Source organism: Sapajus apella, unplaced genomic scaffold (genome assembly GCF_009761245.1).
Source record: "Sapajus apella isolate SASKATOON/1434 unplaced genomic scaffold, GSC_monkey_1.0 scaffold30, whole genome shotgun sequence".
Lineage (NCBI taxonomy): Eukaryota > Metazoa > Chordata > Mammalia > Primates > Cebidae > Sapajus > Sapajus apella.
In genome coordinates, this window is record NW_022436970.1 from 6277275 (window position 1) to 6290570 (window position 13296).

A 13296-nucleotide genomic window follows, 5' to 3' on the forward strand; every position below is an offset into this window, starting at 1 on the left:
TTTGGCTTTTGTTGCCATTGCTTTTAGTGTTTTAGTCATGAAGTCCTTGCCTATGCCTATGTCCTGAATGGTTTTGCCTAGGTTTTGTTCTAGGGTTTTCATGGTGTTAGGTCTGTTTAAGTCTTTAATCCATCTGGAGTTAATTTTAGTGTAAGGTGTCAGGAAGGCGTCCAGTTTTTGCTTTCTGCACATGTGTGCCAGCATATGGGTGCTTAAAAGATTTTTGGAGCATTTTAGATGTAGGAATTTTACAATGAGGATTCTCTACCTGTACTTATCTCCCACTTCTCTGTACATACTCAACTATCAAATTTACATGTATATTCCAGACTTCTCTGTACCTGACTTTTAAGCAGGAAAAAAAAAACAAAAACAAAAACAAAAAACAAAAAACAAAAAAAAACCTGCCAAACCATATCAATCATGTTCTGTTCATGTTCTTGTCTGTTTTTCCCAAGAAGATTTATGAATTTGTAGGCACCAGTTTCCTTCCTTTCTTTTTCCATTGTAAACGCAAAAAGTCACAGACATTTGTGTCAGACTCTATGCACCTGATCTTCATTCAAAATCTCTCTAATTTAATTTTGGAGTGAAAGTGCAGTGACTGGAGTTTAAGTTTCTGTTTTAAGTAGAATTATGGAATGATGGAAACAAAGTAAAAAGCAGGGGTCAAATTTTGTGTCAAGGAACACTTCAGTTTAGACACATTGAATTTAAGGTGAAAGTAAGAGTTGATGCAGAAAAGATAGAGATGTGACATGATATCTTAGAAAGAAAAATTAGAGGTAACCTAAAGGTGAAAAGGTACAAATTTTTCTTCTAATATTGATAGTAAGAGCTTTATAAGAAAGAGATAAAAATGATATCCAGAGCACGATTTTTAACAGTATACCAATGATCGGATGTACACAGAATTACAAAAATGAAATACCCAAGGCTTTCTAGCTTTCTCCGTAAATGAAAGAATTAAATAAAAATATAAATACTATGTATCATTTTAATGAAATCTCCAGAATATTGTGAAACATATACAGGATATGAATGTGTTGTTTTCAGTGGGACCATTTTAAAACCTCAGTAATACAAAGGAAACAGATTTCAATTAGAGAATTAAACTTACTGCAAAAATTAGCAAGTTTTTCCCCCCCAGGGAGGCATAGTGATCAAAGTTATTGTTATATTTTTACTTTTAAATTTTATTTAGTGATGATTTGAATTTAACAGTGAAAATTTTCACACTGTTTAAAATCTTACAAATCAAACTCTGATTGTTCATTTGCAGCTGAACCCTATACAAAAACTCAAACTGATTGAGCTGCTAAAAATGTTGCACTTGGCTTTATATTTGTGGGGTCTCCAGGTGTCTCTTCTCAGGAAAAGCACTGTTAATAATTGTAAACTGTGTTTATTAATCTTATTAATCCAAGGACTAATCAACCATTCTATCATAGATCAAAGCTCTTCTTTTTTTTTTTCCAAGTGGCAGGTGTGCTAGGGATCCTTTTTTTGTTATAAGCAAATGTAGCTTTGTATGTTCCTGCTGAACACAAACGTTATAAAATAAACACATTATATCCATTTACGTTTCATGTAATACTAAATACATACAAAAGAATATACATCATGTCTCCAGACTCTGAAGCACAATATTAAATTGTACATTAAACCCATAATTTAACGTAAGAATTCCAGCATTACTGAAGCCATTGAAACAAACTGTATTTCTACACAATTCCACCCACTACTTTGCCTGAATATTTTTGGAATGTCTAAATTATCTTTATATTTAAAATAAGAAAAACAAGTTTGTTTTTACTTGGTCCACTTGTCAGAAATAAAATATCAAAAACAGATTTGAATGGATTGCTGTCTCTCCATGTTAGAGAAGTGAGGATATCCAAGTCCCTATCACCATTTAACCTCCTCTAGGATCTAAGCTCTGATAATCTTCTGTGTCTAATTTGATTGTTTTTGTAATGCAGCTGCCTTTAGTACAAACACCATACTAGGTTTTTAAAATCAGTTATCTAATTTTACATTATTTAATATTTGTCATTAACCGTATTATAGATAACAGATATTATCTTCATTTCATAGATTAGACTTTATGTGCTTAGGAAATTCAAGTAACTTGGCCAAAGTTCAACAGCTGGTAAATAGTAGATCTGAGATTTGAATCCAATACTCATTTAGTTCAAATCTTATATTCTTTCTACTGTCATGCACAAAGCTTTAGTATGTATGTGATGAACTAATAGCTTAACATAAAGATGTGATCATAAATTTATTATTTATGGTCCGCTTTCAAGGATTTACATTTAATATCAGCAGTCTCAACTTAGATAATGATTTTTTTATGTTAACATTTAAATTCATGGGATAAAGTTTAATAAGTATCAATACGTTTCTGAAGAAATGAGCTGATTGGTTATTTCTTATTTGGCACATTATCTTCAAATTAGCTTTTTCCAGTATTAAATGTGACACTGCAAATTTTAGAACAATTAACATTTTTGGAGATAACAAATTATCCTTTGAAGTACAGGTATGCCCATGTATTTATTATGTTCAAATATATTTATTTTTATAAAAATGTAGTCAAACCCAAGGAAATTTTAAAATATGATTTAAGAAAAGAAAAAAATTAAGCTGAAGGCCTTGCTATGTTTATTGATAACTCTGAATGGCTGAAAAAGAAAACTAATAACTGCATTTATATGTGTTTTATTCATTTATTTTATATTTTTGAAAAAAATAATAACTACCATTTTTGTGTGCCTATATGTACTGGGAACTGTTTTGTGAAACATATAACCCTTGATATTATTTAATTATGTTTATCCTTTAAAGATTCCCATTAGGCAAGTATTTGATTATTATTATTTAATGATGAGAAAATAAACTTCCACAAAATCTCAGAGCCTAAAAGGAGTATAACCAGAATTCAATCCTAGGTTTCTGTGACTGGGAAAGCTACATTTACCTACAGAGCAAGCTTCTTGAAATTTGGTACAGGGGAAACCTAGATGGGGAGACAGGAACGGGGTCTCAGGCTTTAATGCTGCCACTGACTACCCATGTGCCATAGGCAGGCCCTCTGAGTTTACTGAAAAGAGTGGATGGATGATATAGTCATCAAAATCTGATCTCATTCAGACATAACTTCTTTTACATTTACTCTTTCTTCACAGATCAGTAATTTGGCAATTGCATTTTCACCAACCATCTTTCTGTTGTAAAGTTTATTCTTTAAAAAACCTTAAAACATTAACATGTGCTTACTATAGTAAATGTACATAATAGAAACACACTCAATAAAGAAAATAAACATGCCCCTCAGTATTATCACTCAAGAGGAATGACTACCAATTGCTCATGACTTACGAAAGGTAATATGTAAGAGGTATGTAAGTCTATATGATCCCAAGTGTATGACAGTCTAGGAAAGGCAAAACTAGAGATAGTAAAAAGAGCAATGGTTATCAGCGGTTGGGGAGAGGAAGAGTTAAATAGGCAGAGAATGGAGTATTTTTGGGATTGTTAGAAACTACTCTTTATGATACTGTCTCGTTGGCTATAGGTCATTATATGAGTCCAAACCCGTAGAATGTACAATGCTAAGAGCGAATCCTAACGTAAATCATAGACTTGAGTGATTATGCTATGTCGGGGTAGGTTCATCTAATATAACAAACGTACCACTCTGTGGTGAATGTTGATAATGACAGAGGCTTTTCATTTGTGGGGAAAGGCATCCATGAGAAATCTTTGTCCTTTCTGGTTAATCTTGCTGTGAACCTCAAATAAACATTCTTTCTTCAAAAAGTTAAATACCAAACAGACAATAGAACAAAAGGTATCTGATATTAGAAAGTTTTATCAGAAAGTTTATTCTCATCTACTAATATTTTCACAACAGAATAATGATATAAAATTTTATCACTAATAAATTATGGAATTTTTGAGGGTGGGTATACCAGGTGTCACATCAGTGATCCACAGACAGTACACTTAGGAGGTGATGTGAGTCTTCCATTAATGGTGTCTTCCTAACCTAACAATCATTGTTCTAAAATTAATCATAATGATATAATAAAGAATGAGTGTTTTTAAGGTTTGAGACACACATTGCATAATATGTCCTCAAATGCAATTGTATCAATTTATATTTCAACGTTAAAGGATATAAAGCATCTACTTTACTACCTCCTCTACAATTGTGGTAATTAATTTGGCTTTTAAAAATGTGAATTTGGTACCATAAAATTTATAGCAGCCATTTGTCAAAGGCCACTCCAATGCTATAATTCAATTCCTTTTTGCAGGCAACATTTATTTCCTTTCTTGAGGAATATTCCAAGAGAACATCTGTTTGTACTTCGACTTGCCTAATGTAGGATATAGAGTTTCCTTAATTCCTTTAGGTAAGCCATAATACGGATATGTGATACAAATGGATTTCTGAGGCCTTGATTACTATGCTGCTATGTTCTTGCAGTAACTGTTGAGTTCTACTCCATTTTTTTTTTTTTTTTTTTTTTGAGGTAGAGTCTCGCTCTGTCACCCAGTCTGGAGTGCAGTGGTGCGATGTGGGCTCTCTGCAACTTCTGCCTCCCAGGTTCAAGTGATTATCCTGCCTTAGCCTCCTGAGTAGCTGAGATTACAGGCACACACCACTATGCCTCGTATTTTTATTAGAGACAGAGTTTCACCATGTTGGTCAGGCTGATCTCAAACTCCTGACCCTGTTAACTGCCTGCCTCAGCCTCCCAAAGTGCTGGGATTACAGGTGTGAGCCACTGTGCCCTGCTGAGTTTTACTCTCTTTTTATTTCCACTAAAAGTGCTTTCTTTCCAGTAGGATTCTGTGAAGCAAAGCAGCTTAGGCCAAATGCAAATGCAATTTGTTCACATTTTATACATTTAAACCATTGGTCCACTGAACCAAACTAATATGAATATTTGGATTTTTCCACATTTTTCTTTCTCCTTGTATTAGTATATCACAACATTACAAGGCAATTTAAGAAAAAATGAGTGAAAACAGCACAAAAGAAATATAAAACAAGAAGTCAGATAAGAAGCATTGAAAACGTATCATGTATGACAGGATTGGCTTCCAGGTTAGCAAGAGAAATAGTAAAGGAGAAAACAGCCTACAAGTTACAAAAATCTGTAGGAATCACATCTAATTAGTGGAATTATTATTTTTTGAATATTAAAGAAAGGGCAATACTCTTTGCCATGTCTGGTCTCCTTCCACTCCCTTTTCCTCACTGTGTAGAAGAAACACTTGCGTGATGAAGTCAGATTCTAGAACACCCATGGTGCCCAAGTCTGTTAGTCTCACCAAGGTATAATCTTCAAATATCCCTCCTAACACATTTCAAGAACCCATGCAACCCAGTCAAAGAAGGCTACTGCTGTGCAAAAAGCTTCAAGACAGCCCATTGTAACTCCTGTGAGCCACAGTACACCCTAAGTCTCCTCATGTTGAAATTCCTGAGCCGCCATCAGGGTTGGGATAATATGTGTTTAAAGTCCCTGCTCATGGGTGTGTGTTCTATGGCATTATTTATTTGCTTATTTATTTTTTCATCAGGCTGAGGTGGAAAGCTGATCCATAAACTGGTAACCATTCTTTCTTTTTTTTTTTCTTTCTTTCTCTCTCTTGCATTTATTTCTCTTTTCTTCTTAACCATGATGTTTAGGTAGTCTTTTTTGTTGGTTGAAAGGTGACAAGATGTCAGTTTGTGGACTTAGTAGGAGGGAGCGGCACTTTGGTGCCTGTAAGCTAAGCCGTGTGCTATAGCTCAATTTCCTTGGAGGTACTTCACTGGTGTGGGGATGGGATGTCCCAGACATAGGATAGCACCATGCTTTTCATTTAGCATAAGCCATATGTGTTTATCCCTAATGGATACTGCATGTGGAAGAATAATTCTCATTTGTGCTAAGTTTTAGACATGCCAGTGTCCTCAGCCAGAGATAGGTCTCACTCCTAACACCATAACTGGACAAAACAATCTTGATATGGCTTAAACAGTGACTAATTACTTCTACTGTATGTAGTAAAGCCAAGATCATCTAATGGGACAGACCTTCCCTTATTATTTCATTCATGCTATGATTCTACATCTCTCTATTTGTTGATCATGGATTTTCAGAAGGGTGGCTGGAGGTTGTTCTTATCACATTTCTGTATGCAACCAATGCCTGACCCACTTGCTTTCCCAGTGACCACCATGACTTCTATTGTCCTTCCCTGAAGACACTCAAGGTAAGGAGAGACAGTGATGGCCAGGCAGCTGCTGCAGAAGAAAGTTCTGCCCCAATCTGTCATCATTGCCAACACTGAAATAGATGCAGTATCAAGAATGCTCAAGGTGAGACTCAATGGGAAACCACTTTCGGAAGTCAAGACTATTTTATCTCTCTCTAGATTTTTTCAGTTTTTCTAATGTGTCAAATATGAAATATGTTATTCCCTGTGGCAATAAAAATATAAGCATAAGGCTTGTCTCTAAGGGGCTTACGTGCAAACAGAAGAGGCAGAATGCATAAAAATAAAACAGAAAGCAAAGCGAGACTGCAATATGGAACTGGGGAGCCAAACAGGAATCTGAATGTCCTGGTTGAATAAGTTCTAAAGTCATGATGACATGATGTTGTTAGAGATAAGGTGAATGAAGGAGAAATATAATCCCATTTCCTTGTGGGAAATGTTCTCATGCAACTCTGTCAATCTCAGTTCTTTGCTCCTAATGTATTTAAAGTTACCTACTTGGAATAACCACGTTCTCCACATCAGCTCTAGTAGCCATGATTACTACAGTGACTTCATTTTGTATACTTCAAGCTTGTTTTCTCCAAATCTCCAGCCCCAGTCTGACTCTCTGCTCCCTCCTGTATTCATACTAAATATGCTTGATTATGCCTGCAGTTTTAAACCATAACACTGCCCCAGTTAATCCAATAACAATCCAACTAGGGCTGGCAGGGCTCTTAATTTCATTGGTTGTGGGATGGAGCTTAGAGGTAGCTTGAGTAAGGCCTGCCTTCTGGAAGAATCTTGACTTTACTTGAATAAAAGGAAGCAACTGGAATAGGGGAAGATTTAGAGAATAGAGAAAAAAATGAGAGACAGTCTCTGCACTTAAAGGAGCTAAAGTCCAATGTGGTACCATGGGCGTATGGGGAGGCTGGTGTTACATGGCTCCTTCATGATGTAAACACACCCTAACACTATAAACCGCTTCAGGAGAAGGTTTGAGCCTAGAGAGGAAGGAGCCAGGATTTCCTTCTGAGCATCTGAGATGACACTTGGAGGAGAAATAGAATAAACTGGGAAGGGCAGCCACCACAGAAGATGGGCATGCGGTGGCTCCCTTTTTCATTTCTCTAGTCCTGGGATTTTTCAGAATCATTAAATGAAAGAATAGTCAGGAATAGTAGCAATGACAAAAACATCACCTATGTCCCTCCACTGCTTTGGACTATGATTGTTAGATTAGTGTATATTTAAATCTTCACATTCACTTTTGCTTCAAAATAGAAGAATTGCAGTGGAATTCAGCCTTAGTACAACTTCTTATATGTAAACTTTAAGTTCATTATACTTTAAGGTAGTGTTTTCAGATGAAGGCTGAAAGTGTTTCTTGGGTCCTATAATCAGTGTGAAACAATTAGATTTAAATCAAGGAGTATCTTTGCATATGACCTCTGCCCATGAACATTTGAAAACCCTGTAAATCACAAGATAGTTAACTGGTAATCCTCAAACTGATATTTGATTTTTCTTTATTTTAAATTACAGGTTGGAAAGTACAGTACAAATTTTATTTATCAGTGGCCAAATCTGTAGGATTATTTTGGAGCAAAAACATGTTTAGTCTTCAAGAAGTGGCTGTAGAAGGCTAGTTTACTGCATGACATCCTCTGGGGTTTGGTGGGTGCCTCCCTTCCTGCTTAAAATGTACTGGCATCACATGTACCCTTATTTTAGATATTTACAAATATTGCCGGAAAACGCTTGTGCTATGAATTTGGTTTTGAAATTTAAAATCCTTGTTAATCAACATTTGTACTCCAGTTCAAAAAATAAGCAGCAAGTCACTTTCACATGAGACGAGAAAGAATTCGACATCAGTCCTATAGTTCTCCAGAAACAGGAAGCTAAATCTCTCAGTACAATATCACCTTTTCTGGACCCTTCCGAAGATGCTGAATTCCTGGTTAAAAGGAGCATAAATACTCTGTTCTCTGTTTTATTAATATTGTTTAGGGATGATTTGGTATCAGAAAATTTATCTTGAGATGGCACCTTAGGGTTTCCGGAACACTTTCATCTCCATAGCTTCCATTTCCCACCCCCACCCAAAACTGAATTGCCTGTGTAAACTATCATACTGTTTGCTAAGGCAGATGAATCTGTGTTGGCGAAGCACACATAGTTTTCTAATTCAGCATCTCTCTTTTTTCAGTACTTGTTTTTCTGTCAAGAGGAGCCTCATTTCTACTTCACAGGGAAGATGAACAAACCTTTAATTAAATTACTTGAAATTTCAGTGATGATGTTATTTTTTAAAATAATTATGCATCTCGTCTTATTTTCCCTTAAGTGCTAGAATGAAATCTCTATATTTCAATGGTGTGTAGTGTAATATAATAAAGCATTTATTAGAATATATTTAATAAGGCTCTGATTCCTATGTTGCTGAAGCATACAAAGTGTCCAATGCTTATGAATAACAAGAAAGAGACATTGTTAAGCTTTTAATAAGGACTTTTCATTTTGTAAATCCATAGTGCCTATAATCTATAACACAAATTAACACTTTATGGCCAAAAAGTAGCATGACATTAGAAATATTACAGAGACTAGACATTTTTTCTCATTAAGAATCATAAATTTACACAATGGATATTCTCAATCAGTACCCGACACAGATGAAAAAGCTGTTGCAGAAGTAACAATATTCAGGTAGGTTAAGAGTGAAAATGACTTTTATGCATGTTTCTATGTTGTGTGCTCTGTCCCCATTTAATATCTGCTAGACAAGTCACAAAGACTTCCCAGGGGATAGCAACAGATGATCTCTTTGAAGGTTTTCCTCAGTTCTTGGCTCCGGAGTGCATAAATCAGAGGATCGATGATTGAATTACACATGATCAGTATGAGATACAAGTTAAAGTGAGACATGAAGCACACACAATATGGATTCTGAGGACAAGAGATGTAGAATATTAAGTGGAGGAAGAATGGGGCCCAGCAGACAACAAAGACGCCAATCAGGATGGTCAAGGTAATCGCCCCCTTCATATTGGCGCCTTGGTGGATGGCACCAGTGCCGGGGAGGACAGCGATCCTCTTAATGTGAAGCCTGGCCATCAGGAACATGTGGACATAGAGAGAAGCCATGAGAGCCAGCATGGTGAAGAACATGGTGATGAGGCAGATGATGACAGCACTACTATCTGAGTAAATGATGAACAAAATGCCTGACACCGTGCAAGCTGCCCAGATACAACTTATGGTGATCCCAACCCGCTTAACTGTCATAATGTTATGGTACTGGAGAGCATAGAAGATAGTAAAATACCTGTCCACTGCGATTGAAAGCAGGCTGCAAATGGATGCAAGCAAGGAGCTACAGATCACCGAGTCAATGACATTATCAATATTCACTGTGAAACTCTGTGCGTCCGTATCTGTACTGTTTAATAGGGTGATGACAATGGTTTCTGATCCATTTGAAACGCTCACCAGCATATCAGCCACAGCCAGGCTGCAGATGAAAAAGTACATGGGTGAATGCAGATTCTTGTTCTTGGCTATTGCCACAATCACTAAGATATTCTCCAGCAAGCTGATGACACCCAGAGTCACAAACACCTCAGGAGAGACAAAAAGTTGCTCGTAGCACCCTCCATCAGAGTAGCCTTTTCCAAGGGACTCACTGGCATTGCCGTGCAGTCTGTAGCTGCTGCGGTTCCAGAAGTGCAGAGAAGTGTGCATCCCACGGTGGGTGGAGTTCACCATGCTGGCAGAAGGATTTGTGTCCCCCTGAATTAACCTCCTGGGTCAGGGAGTCGCCTCAGTTATTTCCTCCCAGTCTTTATCTGTTTGAAAGTTGTGAGGCTAAAATTGCCATGCCTCCTGTGAGTAAATGTCCCAAGTCCAGAGCTTGACATGGAGTTTTTAGTTTCTTTTAGGTACGACTCTGATCGTCATCACTTTAAAATCTTGGGCTTCAAAATATTCATTCTCAGTTGAAAGAGTCTGCTCTTTGCTTTTTTGTTCTCACTTCTGCCTTAACTTTAATCTTACGCATTCAAGTCTGTTCAAAATAATTTTCCTAGAAGCTGCCGTGCCATTGGGAGACGAACCTGTGTGCACATGCTCACATCCGCTGCCTCTCGGGAAGCATCTGCTTCCAGCCTGAGCATTGCTTTGAGTGTTAGGGGCTGTAGGCGCCAGCCGCTGATTTTATGGTGTGTGGAGAGGAAAAAACATGTTCACAGTGGCTCCTCCTCTGCTTCCTTCTAACCAATCCTAATGCAGTCGGAGTCTGTGAGACAGGATTATGTTTCAGAGAAACAAATTGCAGGGCGACACAGTGCAGAAGCTCCTAAAGTCTGAAGTCGGGAAGCAAGCCAGATAGGAGACACTGAATTTCCCTTTCCAAGTTTTCAAGGGAAACAACTTGATCCCTAGAGGCCATTCTGTGATATCAGAACAACTTATCTTGAGGCAGCCAGGTTCATTCTCGTGTAAAAGAGAGATTATCCTCTCTCTCTCTCTCTCTCTCTCTCTCTCTCTCTCTCTCTCTCTCTCTCTCTCTCTCTCTCGTGTGTGTGTGTGTGTGAGAGAGAGAGAGAGAGAGAGAGAGAGAGAGACAGAGAGAGAGAGACTCAGCTTTTTGGCTAGGATACTGAATTTATTTACCCTCTTAATTTTTTTTTAAATTAAGGACCCAGGCAGTAGTGCTTTAATTTAAAATACCTGAAACAAAGAGGATATTTAATGATACAGATCGACATGGTATGGCTGGCTGGAAGAACTATGTAGGTAACTGTAAATTATGAATGGTTCAAAAAGGGGTTTATTTTAAAGCACTAATATCTGATATTTCTCCACTGAAGAGTTTCTGTTGTAGCTGAAAAAAGGTGCTTTTTATTTACAATATTTTAAACTCATATGGCATTAATGTAACTATGCTTACTCTGAACTCAGGAAAATAATAATTAAGCTGCATTCTGTTTATTTTTAAGCAACTTTTTTTTTTTAGCTCCACATTTTAATGCTTTGTAAGTTGAACAGAAAAATACCTTAGTAACTTTACATATTCAAGTCAAGGCTGGTGATGCTAGTTATTTATTGAAGTTTCTAAATATTTTGTTTAAGCTGGTTTGAAAGATTGCAGCAAAGTTATTTTTCAAATTAACTGAACTCCAGATTATGCGGAAGTTTGTATATTCTTTTTTTCTATGATAATTTTTGGTTTAGCACTGTATAGTTTGTAGCTGCTTATTTAAGGGTTAATTGTGAATCTTAGTAACTTAGGTTGGGACTGTATCCTCTTTCATTTTGTGACAGACACAATACTAAGTATTGTCCCTGAGCATTGAACTAAATTAACATCTTCCACCCACCTTTGGAATTGGGTAGGACCTTGTGACTATATTCTAGCTGATGGCGTGTCGGCAGTGATGCTCATCGGGTTACCTCTTTCATAATTTTATACAACTTTCCTCTCCTGTCTATCAACAGATAACTGCACAGCATCTTTGAAATCTCATGTTACAGGTGACAGGACCATATTATGAAAAGAACCTTTCTCTTGCATGACTGCACAGAGCGGAACTCATACCTTCAACTCCCCTCCCCTGTATTTCTGAATGCCTAATCATCTGTATATTGTAAAATGTTGTTGGGCCGGGTGTGGTGGCTCACGCCTATAATCCCAGCACTTTGGGAGGCCGAGGCAGGTGGATCACAAGGTCAAGAGATTGAGACCATCCTGGTCAACTTGGTGAAACCCCATCTCTACTAAAAATACAAAAATTAGCGGGGCATGGTGGTGCATGCCTGTAGTCTTAGCTACTTGGGAGGCTGAGGCAGGAGAAGTGTTTGAACCCAGGAGGCGGAGGTTGCGGTGAGCCAAGATCGTGCCATTGCACTCCAGCCAGTGTAACAAGAACAAAACCCCGTCTCAAAAAAAAAAAAAAAAAAAGTTGTTGGACTGAGGTTTCCTGAACATCATGAACTGAAAATAATCTTACCTTCCTCTTGCCTTATTTTTTTCTCTTTTTAAAAATTGGCATATAATTCATATACCAAAACATTTACCTCTTGAGTAATTAAGTGGATTTTTTTGGGAGTGTATTCACAGAGTTGTGCCATGATCATCACTTTGTATTTCCCAAACATTTTTCTTAACCCATTAGCAGTTGCTCCCCATTTTACCCTTTCCTCATCCTCTAGAAACTGCTAATCTGCTTTCTGTCTCTATAAATTTGCCTATTTTGGACATTTTATATGATTGAAATAATGTAATATGTCGCCTTTTGTGGCCCACTGCTTTCATCTAGCATACTGTTTTCAAGGCTTGTCTATACTATAATGTGAATCAGAATTTGATTTTTTAAAAATTGAAACAGGATCTTGCTCTGTCACCCAGGCTCGAGTACAGTGTTACGATCATAACTCACTGCAGCCTTAACCTCCTAGGTTCAAGTGATTCTCCTACTTCAGCCTCCTGAGTAGCTGGGACTGCGTGTACCACCATACCCAGTCAGCTTTCAAAAAAATGTTTTAAGAGATTGAGTCTCACTATGTTGTCCAGGCTGGTCTCAAATTCTTGGGCTCAAGCAATACCCCCATCTTGGTTTCTCCAAGTGCTGAGATTACAGGCGTGAGCCACTGCACTCAGCTTTGATTTCTTTTTATGGCTGAATAATATTCCATTGTATGTATACATCATATTTTTAAATTTATTCATCAGTTGAACATTTGGGTTGTTTCCAGTTTTGTCTATCATGAATTATGCTGCTACAAATATTTATGGACACATTCTTTTTTTTTTTTTTTTTTTTTTTTTTTGGACGGGGGTTTACTCTTTTTTCCCCGGGTGGGGGGCAATGGGGGGATTCCGGCTCACGCAACCTCCGCCTCCCGGGTTCAGGCAATTCTCCTGCCTCAGCCTCCTGGGTAGCTGGGATTACAGGCACGCACCACCATGCCCAGCTAATTTTTTGTATTTTTAGTAGAGACGGGGTTTCACCATGTTGGCCA

General features: G+C 37.4%; 1 protein-coding gene across 1 annotated transcript; it reads right to left on the reverse strand.

Annotated features, from left to right (window-relative positions):
• Positions 1 to 8761: 8761 nt before the first annotated feature.
• MC4R (melanocortin 4 receptor) lies at positions 8762 to 10506 on the reverse strand. Its single transcript, XM_032293653.1, has one exon. The coding sequence runs from the start codon at positions 10039 to 10041 to the stop codon at positions 9043 to 9045; it is 999 nt and encodes a 332-aa protein (XP_032149544.1). The 5' UTR covers positions 10042 to 10506; the 3' UTR covers positions 8762 to 9042.
• Between the last annotated feature and the right edge of the window lie 2790 nt (positions 10507 to 13296).